Below are 14,342 nucleotides of genomic sequence, written 5' to 3'. Positions count from 1 at the left end.
TGTCATCTTATTTTGAAATGGAAACATTTAAATCTTGATTTTATTGTACACATTGTATACTGCAGCTGGGGTTAGTTCGAGTGTAGTGATACCACAGGGAAAGTACTGTTGCTAGATACTTGGAGATTTTGTTCTTGGCTTCTGATTATCCCTACTTTTAAAATCTTAAGTTTCTTTGTGGGGGATTGGCAAACATGTTTACTTTGCCTAATGCTGCAATTGAGGAGTGTCTAGTGTTTTGCATTTGTGGGCCACCTAAGTGTATACTATGACTCTCGTCAGTCAGAGTTTGGCCAATGTTCCCAATTAATTTGCATATATCTAAAACTGAGAATGCTAATAGATTTAAGATTTATTCATCACTGAGTAAAGAAAAATCTGCTACAAACTTGCAGACCCACAATTGAGCAGGATGTACAAGCATAGAGCGATGTGAGCATAGTGTTTTGTTAAACAAAATTATACTTCAAAATAGGTTGATTATATATTTGAAAGTTTAGACTCCCCTAAAATCTTTGGGGTTATTGAAAGAATAGTAACTGAATTTACATGTCTAGCATGTACATTTCAAATGTCGTCATTTTGGTTGAAAAGAGGTAAGTTTGTATAGGTTATTCCATTAAAGTGGATAGAGTGTTTCAGTGAGAAATTGAAGATCCAAAGCTCCTTTGTCTGTTACTTTTGGCATATCTGTGCCCAAATTGAACAAATTACATTTCTATAATCAAGCTGTTTTTAGAAGCTTAATCATGTTTTTATTTATCATAAGCTTGCATTTGCCTTTGTAATTTTAAAGACCTCTATCACGTCACTTCATACATAGCCTTCTCTTTTCTGGAGAGGATGTCAGCCTGTTCTGTCTTTCCTGATGGTTATAACCTCTCGTTCCTGGTATCATCCTCATAGATTTTTTTTGCTTCTTCACTGGTGCTTCTATATCTTTTTGATATAAAGACCATACAATGCATGATTCTCTGGTCTAACCAAGTTTCTATATAAGTTTAACAACTTCTCTGCTTATCAGTTTATATTTGGGTGCAAGTTGCTTGAAAAGTTAAATTTTTAATGTTGCCAAGGGAAGGTTTGAGTACATTAGGAGCCTAACAAAAAGTAGTATGGAGAACAGTAGGGCATAATTGTACTTTACAAAATGTATAGTGATCCAAAAGTAAAATTTAATTTTATAATTTGTTTGTTTGAAGTAATTGGCAGGTTAGGTGTAGGTTAATCAGGATTCAATGCATGCTTGCATTTTGCATCTGTAACTAAAGTAGTGGGGCCCTTGACAGAACTTTTACAAAAAAGATTTGTGACCATGTGATGGCCTTGATTAGTAATATTTCAGTTTGTTTCTTCTGTTTGAATAAAATTGCAGATAAAATGTTTGGTAATGAAGCCAAAGTATTTTTTGTAATATTTGAGTTCCTTTACATGGCAAGAGATACTTGTGCAAAACCTCCAGTTTGTGCCAGAAAGCTGTTGCTAACTCTTGTTGTGATTAGGTGTTTTTCCTTGTGAAAATGTTTAACTTTCTATAATTCAGATTGTGACTGGTGCTACTTATGGGGTGCATTTTTTTGGCAAAAATATTTTCACAGAATACCCATGCAAATTTCCACAATTTTTGGGAGAGAGGCTTATGTGCATGCAATTCTTTAGAATAAAGGGCTTTTTTTTTAAAAAAAGCAAACCAGAAGAGTGTAGAATTATACTAAATTGAGTGATCTGTTCATGCTGAACATCTTTGCTTAGAGTTTTAATTTATTATCACTGAGCAAGGTAAGAGATAAAATCATTGGGGTTGGCTTCAATAGCATTAAGTATCTTGTGCACTAGAGCAATGAGCTTTCATAGAACATATTACTTTTTATCACAGATTCCATTATATCTTTCCCACAGAAATTCATTTTTTTTTTGCCATTGGCTTGTACAGATTTTCCAGTTTAAACAACTCCATTTGATTGTAATCTTAAAAAGTTGTTTTCTGTCATATTTTCCATTTGAGCTCAAAAATACCCAGTAATTCACTTTTAAACTATATAGCCTGTTCAGAACTGTGTCTAGCTAACTATCTTGCAACAGCTTCTGACATAGAAAGGAAATTGTTATAGTGCAAGACAAATCTAATCAAGTCAATTAATGCCCCTCAGTCTGCTACCAATCATCAGCAAAGTGGAAAGAAGTAATTAATAGTTGCATCAAATGATGCACGCTGACTGGCACTCAGTTCAGGTTGTGCCAGAATCACTCTGCTCCTGACCTTGCCACAGCCTTGACATGGACATGAGCTGAATGCCAGAGGGGAGAGAGAGTGAGAGCAGTTGCCCTCAATATCAAACAGTATTCAATTACTATGGTACCAGGTGCCATGAAAAAATGAATATCAGTGGGAAAACCCTACAGTGTTATACCTGATGATAAAAGAAGATGGTTGTCTTTAACAGGCTAAAAATCACAACCCCAGGGTATTGTTGTTGGAGTTTCGCAGACCATCCTTGACCGATGAAGCTGCTGAAATGGTTCAATTACCTTGTCTCTATCATAAGATCAGTAGAAGGAATTGTTCTCAGAATAAGTCAGCCATTTAGAACTGAAATAAGAAATTTCTTCCAAATATTGTGAATCTTTGGAATTCTCTACCCCAAAGAGCTGTGGCTGCTCAGTCATCGAGTATATTCAAGACTGAGATTGATAGATTTTTGGATACTAAGGAAATAAAGTGGTATGGAGAGTAGGGCAGGAAAGTGTAGAGATAGGCCAACCACTGCAAAACCACAATGTGAGACATTCTCCAAAGGACACGGGGCAGGATATAACAATTGAACTGCTATCAAGACCAGCAGGCAGCAGAAGTTCCTTTGCATAGCTTTCCAAAATAATGTGGTTTGCACATGACATAGCATACCTGTGGTTTCATCACAGCATCAGACAGGCTGGGCTGAATGGGGACCCTTTGTGGGAAAAAAAATCACTCTAGCTCCAGAACTTTACTGAAGCTGTACAAATTCTTCATCTGACCAATTCTGGAAGTGATGCAGCCACAGATTGAGTAGCTTAGAAACAAGCTAGAACTGGGAATTAAGGGCAGTACATGAAGGCCTCCCACATGAAGGATGTTCCAGTAATCATTACCCTTTACACATCCATTTTATACTGATTATTCTGTAGTATTACTGTAAATTCCAGGTGTGGATTTCAATGCCTCAGTAAATCCCTATTATGAAATCCTTCTGTCATTGCATGATAAGGTGTGCCAGCAACTACTTCCCAGAGTTTAGGAATAAGTCAGCATTATCAGTGCTGACGGAAGGACTGAACCCACTCTGTTATATTTTAAACATTGTGCTGTATGTTGGTCTTCAGTAAGTGGCAGACCTTTGTAAAACACAATTGTAGAGAGGATTCTGTTGCAGGTGTTAACTAAGTGGCACTGATATTCATACACCACATAGCATTGACTTGCATTCCAAAATGTTCAATATAGAATGGATTTATAAAGGGTAATGATCCCTGAGTTATCCTTCAGTGAACTATGTGTTAGTAACTAAAATCTGTGGTTGCCACTCGTGTGGTTTCTATGTTGATTAGGTATACGCGTGTATAAAATATACTAGGGCATTTCCTCCTGTACCAGCATTTGGCTCACTGATTTGTTTTCAGGTTCAGTGTCTCCCTTCTTTTGAGTAGTGGGAGACCATTTGCTTTCCTCCAATCCTTGGCAATGTCCTCCTGTATTTATTGAACTAGCACACTTATGAACTAAAGCGTCACCTATTTTCTTGAGGATTCTAGGGTGTATCCTACAAGTGGTTTGTGGGCATTTTATTCCTTGAATTTCTTCATGCTTTAGTAATCTCAGCATAGCTCTAGATTGTTGACCTAAAATGACTACACCTAAAGTTTGTTCAGTTTTTCTTTACAAGGAATTTATTTAACACAGCTATAGTTTCATGAACTTCCCTACTCCTTAAATATTTGAAATTTGAAAACACAAAATTCCATACTGGTTGGACAAAAAAAAAACACAGTTGAGCTGGGCAGATCTGGCTGTAGAAAAGAAATGTTTTGGACCTGTGCATATCCTATCAGTTGAGTGTCTGCTGTGACTCAGCTTGTAGCCCTCCCGAGTCTGAAGGATGGGATTAAAGTCTCACTCCAGAGACTTGAGCACAAAAATCTAGGTTGACACTCCAGTGCAGTATTGACTGAGTGCTGCACTGTCAGAGGTGCCATTGTTTGGATCAGATGTTGAACCGAGGTCCTGTCTACCCTTTCAGGTGGACGCAGAAGGTTGCATGCTGCTATTTTGAAGAATAGGTGAATTATCCCTGATATCTAGCCAATATTTATTCCTCAATCAACATAAAAATTATCTGGTTATTATCACATTGCTACTTATGGGAGTTGGTGCACAATTTGGCGGTCATGTTTCCTACATTACGTTAGTGACTACACTTCAGAAATACTTCATTGACTGTCAAGTACTTTGGGCGTCCTGAGGTCATGAAGTGCGCTATAAAAAGAAACTCTTGCATTTATATCAACTTGACCAACTGATGCAGTGAAAGTAGCTTTGCGATTAGTGTCGCACTGCATCTTGCATGGGCATAAATCTTTGCAATGGTACGTGTTGAATGTTGTCACATTCTGCTGGGTGTAGCTGTACCTCAACAAGAGTAAGTTCACACACTAAAAGGTATACATTTTAGAAAGTGAATGCATATTTAAATAATATTTCATACAATGAAAGACTTGACATTTTTCTGTATTTTCATGATATAAAGTATCACCTAGGTCCAGTTGTAATATTTCATTTGTGCATACTGTTTTGTGGGCTGATATGCTTGCGTTCGGTCCCACAAGATATATTCTGTATGTAACTTAAATTAAAATCAAATGGTTGTGACAACTCTTTATTTTCTTTTTCTTTTGGCAAAAAGTTCTCTGGTAGAGCAGTCTTGGACCTGCAGTCTTCAGCTCCTACCCTGATTTAAAAAAAAACATACTGTTGTCAGAAGTGACATGGCTAGTGCTTTAAGATTTATGGGACATTTTTTTTATTCTAACTAGTTAAAAATGGAAATGAAAAGTTTAATTGCAGTTTAATAAGTCACCTGGTATTGTTATACAGCAAAACAAATGCCAAAAGGTTTAGGAACATTAAATTAAATTGGCTTTTAGGACCTTCATTTTTTGAAGGACAATGGATTTTTGGATATCAATTTATAAACAGTAAATCTTGTCTGACAGTTTTGGTAGTCTTATTTAAGAAAGAATATAAGTGCATTAGAGGCAGTTCAGAGAAGGTTCACTCGACTGATACCTGGGATGGGGGCGGTGTGGTGGTTGGGGTTGTCTTATCAAGAGAGGTCGGATATGTATCCGTTGGAGTTCAGAAGAATGAGAGGTAAACATAAGATCCTGAGGGGACTTGACAGGGTGGATGCTGAGAGATGGTTTCCCTTGTGGGAGAGACTAGAACTAGGGCGCGCACTTTAAAAATAAGGCGTTACCCATTTAAGATGGATATGAGGAGAAATGTTTTCTGAGGGTTGAGAATTTTTGGAACTCTTCCTCAGAGAACGATGGAGGCAGGGTGATTGAATATTTTTAAGGCAGAGGTAGATAAATTCTTGACTAACAAGGGAGTCAAAGGGTATTGGGTAGGTGGGAAAATGGAGTTCAGGCCACAGTCAGATCAGCCATGATCTTCTAGAATGGCAGGGCAGGCCCGTATGGGCTGAATGGTCTACTGTTCCTAATTCATATGCTTGTATGTACAGACCAAGAGCTCTTAAGTTTTTATTGTTTCTTTTATCTTTTTTCCCTTTTGTTCTAGTGCTGAAAGCATAGACTTGTGGATTAAAAATTCATGGGTGCCAATTGCCCTCTAATATTGCCTTTGTGAGTCTAAGCTGAGAGTTTTGACAGGCTGTTTGACTTGGGACATCAAAGCTGAATTTGATTCTTTTCACATCTGATATTAAGATGAGCTTGCCTTCTAATAAAGCTCACCTAGATAGCGATCTAAAGCAGAAACTCTTGCTGGCCTTGTAATTTATTACAACCTCTTTGAAGTGATTTAGATTCTATATTTAATTAAACATATTGAAGATGTTCATTATATGACCACCCAAATACACACACATATTGGCTCAGCGTGTGCAGGAAATGTTCAATTTTAATATGCAAGAAATATTAAACCTCAACAACTAACAATATATTTGCTGTAATGGCATAATAATGAACATATGTGTTGGGTATCTATTTGTAGTTTCATCCTACCCATGAAAATGCAATACTGACTTAATGCACTCTAGTACTGCAATTTCATTTTGTCTCCTCTTGAAAGTGTCTCATTTATCAGTACCAGTACCTGACTTGGGAATACATAATGCTGAGAATTGCGTGACAAATATATTCTCGTATTGGAAAGGATAGAACGTCAACTAAGGAAGGGTGTTCATTCTGATTGATTATAATGGGAATTCTTTGAAAAGTATATATCATATATATTAAATTCACATCACTGAAAAAAAAGAATCTTTTAAACAATACCACGTGGGTGGGGGGGGAAGGTATTGTAATTAACATGAATTAAATTAGTGCTAAGTACGTTGCTACAAGAGACATTAATCTCGAGCATTTAAATGCTGCATGTACAGTTGGTCACCTGATGAAGCCAAATAATAATTGGCTTGATAAGTATTCTCCCTGGAATGGTATCTCATTGCAAGTGAATTTGGGCAAGCTTAGAACACTGAATGTTGGCCATTGTAGCATTGTATCAGTCGTAACTTTCAATGCTTTTCTATTTTACCTGAAATAAAATTGTATCAGGTTCTGTTGTGGTAGATTTCTGCCAGATGCATTGTGATATCCACTCCTTCTAAGAATTTTTAATTTACTTTGGTCACTTAAGTTCATTTTATTACGTTTTAGGCAAAGTTAAAGTTTTTGGCTGTAGTGAACATCGTCTGTTTTCTCAGATTTCATTGGTCTTTCATTGACAGGACTGTCAACCAATGGGATATGAGATAGAACCCAACCACCAATCAGCTAAAGCATGTCACAAACCCCAACCAATTGAAATGGGAAGGGCAGCTACCAAAAAAATTCAGCCATTTTCTCCAGGTAGGTGCTGCTATACGGAATTATTTGAGCACCCATTATTTCCAAGTAAGTGCCATTGTGCTGTATTCAGCCTCTTCCTGCCTGAGTATCACCTCCCAGGATCTGCCTGTGTTCTGATCCCTAACCTAGGCCTGTTTTTGGCTTGAATTATATTACATTCCCTAATCTGCAATGTTGGAAAAAAAAGCTTCAGAAATGAAACCGAATTATTCAAAATACAAACTTGCTGCTGCAATGAAGTTGTGCTAAAGTTTCTGATCATTTCATAAATCATATGGCCTCTGAGGCATAGAGCAGCAGGTGGTAGAAGGAAATAAGCGAGATTGACATATAAAGGTGTTGAGGGGGGAAAGGGACAGGTGTGGAGATGCCCTTGAGAGTAGGAGGGGTTAAGCAGAGAAATGCTGTTGAGGTGAAGAGAAAGGCGTATAAACTCTATAATGATAGGATAGATGGAGAAGGGAGTGAGATGCTCTTGAGAGGTAGGACTTGTCTTGGCTTTCCTGGAACCATAAAGGGCATTTCTTGGAATGGTAATAGGCCCATCTTTTATGCTATTGTATGTCTTCCAACTTAAGCCATGAATAACACAGCTGGAGATCCATTAGTTCATTTTAACAGTTGAGATTTTCTGTTCGTGAAGTTGATGCAGTTTCAGCATGCAGGTTGCCTGTGAGGAACTAATTTATGAAACCTAGTTAAAATATTGCCTAAGTCTTCTATTGTGGAGCTTGTATCTGGATAGATTGAATGACTCTCTGCATCTGTAGATGGTCTTAGATGAGATTTTAATATGTGACCTTGTAAATGCTCAAATGTTTTATATAATCTGTAAAAATAAAAAATCCGTCAATATAATTGTAGATATTGGCTTTCCAACCTTATTTGGAGAAAGCATTTTGATCTATATAAAGTGGAGCTTGGTGATAGTGCTCTGAAAAGTTTGAAGTGAAGAGGGGTATTCTAGAGCATTAAATGGTATTTTCTTAAGGAAAAAAGACTTGCATTTATATGGGCAACACAGTGGCGCAGTGGTTAGCACCGCAGCCTCACAGCTCCAGCCTCCCGGGTTCAATTCTGGGTACTGCCTGTGCGGAGTTTGCAAGTTCTCCCTGTGACTGCGTGGGTTTTCGCCGGGTGCTCCGGTTTCTTCCCACAGCCAAAGACTTGCGGGTTGATAGGTAAAATTGGCCGTTGTAAATTGCCCCTAGTATAGGTAGGTGGTCGGGGAATTGAGGGAAGGTGGGGATGTGGTAGGAATATGGGATTAATATAGGATTAGTATAAATGGGTGGTTGATGGTCAGCACAGACTCGGTGGGCCGAAAGGCCTGTTTCAGTGCTGTATCTCTAAAAATAAAAATAAAAAATAGCACCTTTCACGACCACCAGACATCTCAAAGCACTTTACAGTCAATTAAATATTTTTGAAGTGCAGTCACTGTTGTAATGTAGGACGATATCCTCATAATTTATCACAACAGCAAATGGAAATGTGAAATTGTTAGTCTTCGCAAGACTCGAATATGGAAGAAGAATAATAATGGAAACAGAACTTCTGCACTTTGTCGAAAAAGAAGCTTGCCCATCTTTAGACTGCACAGGTTCTGGTAAGTTATAATCTTTTGAAATTCTTTCTGCCTCTAATTTTCATAATTTACTTAGTTCCAGTAATTATCAATTCACATTGTAAAACATGTTGCAATAATGTAAAATGCAAGTTTAAACCTAAACTTTTTTAAAATGTTCAGCAAAATCTTATGGCTTAATTTTTTTTTTGTGTAGTTCAGTTTACTTACTTTCCATCATAACTTAAGCTTTGATACCTCCACAGGTGGATTGCTCACATCTTCCTCTTTGGATTGTAATGACAACAAACCATTATGATCTTGAAGGAAATGGTCTCTGCTCTGAGAGGAACCTGGTGAGGTTGAGGAAAGCATTGAAAACAGAAGAGTGATAAAGCATTTGTGAGAGAGCGCCATTTGTGTACACTTGGGAGGTAAGAGGGATTTATCTGTCCAATCCATCAGTGATGCTGGTTGGTTTCTCCTCAGAGTCCCAGAGCTTATGGGGTGCTGATGTTTAGCTTGCACATATGCTTGATATGCTTGTTGCTATGAATGATGAATTTAGCTAAATGCACAGATTTCTCAAGTATATTGTAAAATAGTTTGTTTATAATGCAGCTTTGTTTTTACAGTAGATAATCTGCCTAATGTATGTACCATATTAACTATTGAGACTCTAAACCTTCTGCTATACTAGGGTGCTGTCTATCTCCTTCCATAGAGTTAGTTACGGTTTATCTTGAGGAGGATGTAGCATTGTGGTTGATATGTTGCTCCTACTCGAGTGATTCTGTGGAAGATAACTGCAATGGGGATTTCTCTCAGCTCTAGGTATGGTTATAGAGCATCTATAAATACACAACACATGCAGAATTGTATCAAAATATAATTTATTTTCTGTTGTATTAAAACTATTGCAGGTTGTATTACTGTAGCATTATACATGCTTACTGTTTACAATAGCCTTGTCATTCCTAAAGTTAAGGTGCTGTAGTGAATGAATCTTCATGTAACTTCTGATCCATGCCAGCTTAGATACATTTTGTACCCTGGTTGTATTTTTTGACAATAAAAATCTTCTGTTACACATTTCTTGGGTTTCTTTCTCTGCTGTGGGTTTCAAGTCATATTTTCAGTAAATTTGAACCTGAACTTAGCAAGTTGAACTTCTGGAATTATCTGCTGCATGTGTATTTTGTCCCTGGATTCATTCACACATGAACATAATGTGATTGTACTATTTCGCAAACATTTTTTTTTGTGTAAAATTGCACATTGTGTGAAGATACTCCGAAGAATGATAGTACAACAATAGTACTGAGACAGTTGATCATAAAAATGAGAGGACCTAGTAAATGTTTTGGATTACCCCATAATACTCTGGGGAAAATAACACTATGTAATGCAATTTCTATGGTTGCAGGGGTTCAAACTTGATATGGCTCCAATCCAGAGCCATATAATTAGTCAGTTTTTATTTATACTTTCAATGTTGTTAAAAGTGCACTAATCAGCTGTTCAGGAGCTTTCAGTTGGAGGAGCATCTTATATTTAATTTGGGTTGCTTGTCTTGAAGCATTATATAGAAGTAATCACTAGGAAAAGACAGTAATTCATGATCACTGGAGGACAAGGTTGTAGATAGGAGAAAGGACCATCAGGAATACTCAAGGGTAAAGCAGTGGGAGAAAAATTAAAAATTGGAGAGAGCAACAGAAAGCAAACAGTGAGTGGTACAGGAACAAACAGAGTAACTGCAACTTGCATTTCTATAGCCCAGAGACATTTAGAGATTTTGATCAACACAGACCAGGAAGGGAAAAAGGGGTTAAAGATTGAATTTCAAAGAAAATGAATTTACAGAACCGTCTGAATTCAGAGGGGGAAGTGACAAGTGATGGGAAGAAAGTAACAAAGGATGATATGATAACTGAGGGAGTAGACCTTGATGGAGTAGAGGGAGTCAGTGCTTCTGAAGCAGCGCAAGTTTAGATGTTGGAGTCCACCGAGGTAAGGTGGAGCAAAATCACTGAGGGATTTGAAGGTCAGGACAGTGATCTTAGTCAAGTCACTGGAGTGTGGGTGAGCTAATGTACTTTGAGGATAGGGTGAATTTGCAGTTTGATGGTTAAGAGGTCATCAAAGTGGGGAGAAACTGAGCCTTGATCTTCTAAATATATGGGTTTTAAGATTAGATGGGGAAAGTGAGGGCTGGTGGTTTAGCAGCAAACGTCAGTCATTTTGGTAATAGATGTGGAGGAGGAATATGATCTTGGGGTCAAGTAGTGAAGTGAAATTCTGTACCCCTGGGCTTAGCCTGTTGCAGCTAAAATCATTACAGTCAGAGATACTGAAGAGTTTATGGATTCCAAAAAAATGGAATGGGTTTTGTTGACATTTAGCTAGAGAAAAAGGACCATAATAGATACTCGACAATAATCATGATTGGGGTGCTACCCTATCCAGTGAATAAGGTAAGTGGACCTTGTCTCAGGATAATTGGGGTCCCTGCCATACATGTTTATGTTGTGCCCCAGAGCAAAACTAAATAATTGGAGAACTGCATGAGACTGTACAGTTCATGTGTAAATTTCTAAATTTTCCAAGGAGTACATATTCTGCACTTGGCTGAAATAACAGCCCACTCTGCTTGATTACCACAATTGGTGGAGGTGAAATCTCTTAAGCTGGGCCATGTTGGGAATGCTCTTCAAGCTGTCCTGTTTTAATTATTATGTTGGTTTTGTTGTAACTATTTCAGCACAATTTGGAGATGTTTTCTTTATTTGCTATTTAAATAGCCGATTGGTAGTACAGAACTTGAATATTGCTGAAAAAGACATGCTGTCAAAGCTTGCACTTATCAGGGCAGACAAGAATGCCAGATTTTTTTTTAAGGGGTGCACCAATTTATACTGCATGAGAAAAGGGTGCTGATTGGTTGGCAAGTCGGCTTTGATTGGTCGAGGCATTGCCCAGGAAATGCACCAGGGAACTATTGTCCCCCATGCTTTGGTTTAATTCAAAAAGGTTCAACGCCTGGACGTGTTCCTTTTGCCTGCAGAAGACGGGTCCCTGCGTATGAATATATGTAGCTTCTAGCAAGCGTAAGTGAGCCACATTGCAAGCCCAGCTGATGATCTTAAGTTGGTTGTTAGTGTAATTCTTAGCACACTCAGGATTGTTCAGTAAGTGTTGTCCAATCGTGGAATCACATCTAAGGTTAGACATTGTGTTCTGAGTTTTGCTGGTTGAGTACAGTCACTACTCTACCTATTGCGAGCAGCCAAACGGGTGTGCTGAGAATAGAAAGTGCTGGAAATATTCAGGTTTGGCAGCATCTGTGTAGAGAGAAACAGAGTTAATGTTTCAGGTCTGTGACCCTTCTTCATAACTGGCAAAAGTTAGAAATCAACAGTCTTTGAGCAAGTAAGGGGGGGGGGGGGGGGGGGGGGGAAAGAAGAACAAGAAGGAAGGACTGCAATAGGACGGAGGGGGAGAGATTAAATGACAGATGTCATGGAACAGAATGCAAATGGAGTGCTAAATAGCTGTAGTGAAAGACAAAGCATCGGTCCAGAGAGTGCTAATGGCAGAGTAGTGAACAACTCTGTATAAAAGCAAAAACGTGAATAATTTTAAGACTAGCACATGATTGATTGATAAAAAATATAAATAAACAAAATAATGGGGCTCATGATCTGAAATTATTGAACTCAATATTGAGTCCACTGATCTGTACATACATGGAATGTGTATACCTATGTACCTGGCATTGCACTGGTGCTGGAATTCATATACCACAGCACTGCCTTGACCAATCAGAGCTGACTTGCCAACCAGTCAGCACACTTTTCTCATGCAGCATAAATTGTTGCTCCCCATAAAAATTTGGCATTCTTGCGTCTGTCCTGATGAGTGCAAGATGGAAAGCTTCGACAGCATATCTTGCTTTTCAACAATAGTTAGATAATTCAAAAGGTGAGGGTTATGTGCGAAGCTTATGTAGCAAATGATTTTTTAAGTTGGAGTATTTTGTTAATCTGTCAAATCATTGAACTCAGCACAATTCTCAATTTATCAGTCATAGTAAGGAACATTTTGTCAATTTTGACATTTTTTTTTATTCGAATAAGAAAACTCCATTATATGTTGTAAAACTTTGTAAAACATGCTGTGTTCACTACTGTAAATCTAGATTTAGATTTAGGTCAAGATTTTGGTACAGTGGTTCATTGATTCTCAGCAGTGTCTGTTATAACTGCTGAACTTTGGGATAGTGTTTTGACTGCGGATATTGGACATAATACTAATCATTCTTGTCCCATTTCTTACATTAACTCCTTTCTTCAGTGTCGGTAGTCGATCTCTACCTTTTTGGTTAGGTCATGTATTGTTGATGCAAGAGCTTGCTGTCAAATCTACTTTATCTTGGTACACGTATTTCCTCTCCTGCCTTTTAATTTTCTCCTTCCTCCCTGAAAAAAATTATTCTTGCTGGGAATGGTTCACAGACCCAGCAGGTCACTAGTATCTTGTCCAATTGACCATTTTTGTGATGGGCCTAGAAAGTGACTGTGAGCAACTTGTTTGACTGTAGAAGGTATCTCAGTTGCATACTTTATAGAAAAATTCATTGGATAGCACTTCTATTTAATCCTCTTTCCCTCCCCAAAACCTGGAATACTGAAGCCAAATAATTGTGCCTGCTCCAACTGTTCTGACAGTAATCATCTAACTGAGCACAGAATAAGAATTGAACCTGCAACCTCTTTACCAGAAAGGAACTTTTGTTCACCGAGCCAGTAAGAGTTTACTAGTGGTATGTTTTTATGTGTGGGAACATTTGTGTCCTTTTGTCAGGAGTCTTTTTAAAATATGTTTGATTAAGGGATTATTAAGTGATTTTTTGTGGCCTTGGTGTCTGGAGCAAAAGTCATTTCAGCACATTTCCATAGCCCGTGCATTCCCATGTGATACTTTGTGAAAAGTTCTGATGATTACTCTTGGGAAGCATAAACTAGTGTTCAGAGGCATGGCAAAATGTAAACAGTCCTGGAGAGTAGGAGAATGATTTCAAATTTCAGCAAGTGATGGGGTTTGGGGTAAGAGAAAATATGTTGAAGGGATGTTTGAGCATTCGTGTATCTCCATATGTTTGTCCTTTAATGGAAATGCAGTTCTTAAAAGGATTGTTTTATATATCTATTCACTGGTTGTATATTTGAAGGCATGCTTTTTTTCTTGATCATTTTTACAACTGTAGCCTGTCTCTCTCCAGATTCTATGGCATCTGGACATTTTCCGACGTAGTTTGAGACAGCTGCCTGGACACGTGTGCTCAGGAAATGCTTGCATATTTTGTGCTTTGAAGGTAAAGTCAACTTTTAACATTGAGATTGTTACAGCAGTGCAGTCCATTTGAAATTGTAAATTGCCCATTTTGTGATTGTGGTATCTTATCCCTGTAGTTAATTTTGGATTAATTTAAGCATGTCAGTATGTATTTTCTTAGATCTGACGTTGTGAAAGTTGCTGTTTATATGTTTATTTGCATCTTATTAACTATTGATTAATTTATAATTGATAAATGACTGAGACGTAATGGAAACATTGAGAAAAAAAGATCAACTTTGTA

General features: G+C 37.8%; 1 protein-coding gene across 2 annotated transcripts in view; it reads left to right on the top strand.

Moving 5' to 3' along the window:
* The window catches only part of LOC137373851 (inactive ubiquitin carboxyl-terminal hydrolase 53-like), a 116,374-nt gene that overhangs the window by 1,126 nt on the left and 100,906 nt on the right, over window positions 1-14,342 (top strand). For both annotated transcript variants that reach the window (XM_068039323.1, XM_068039312.1), the window contains exon 2: window positions 13,986-14,078. In XM_068039323.1, the coding sequence (XP_067895424.1) occupies window positions 13,986-14,078 (93 nt within the window). The remainder of the gene's footprint in view (window positions 1-13,985; window positions 14,079-14,342) is intronic.

Source organism: Heterodontus francisci, chromosome 1 (assembly GCF_036365525.1).
Source record: "Heterodontus francisci isolate sHetFra1 chromosome 1, sHetFra1.hap1, whole genome shotgun sequence".
Lineage (NCBI taxonomy): Eukaryota > Metazoa > Chordata > Chondrichthyes > Heterodontiformes > Heterodontidae > Heterodontus > Heterodontus francisci.
The sequence above is the reverse complement of the archived record's forward strand: the minus strand, read 5'-3'. Positions and strand labels throughout refer to the sequence as shown.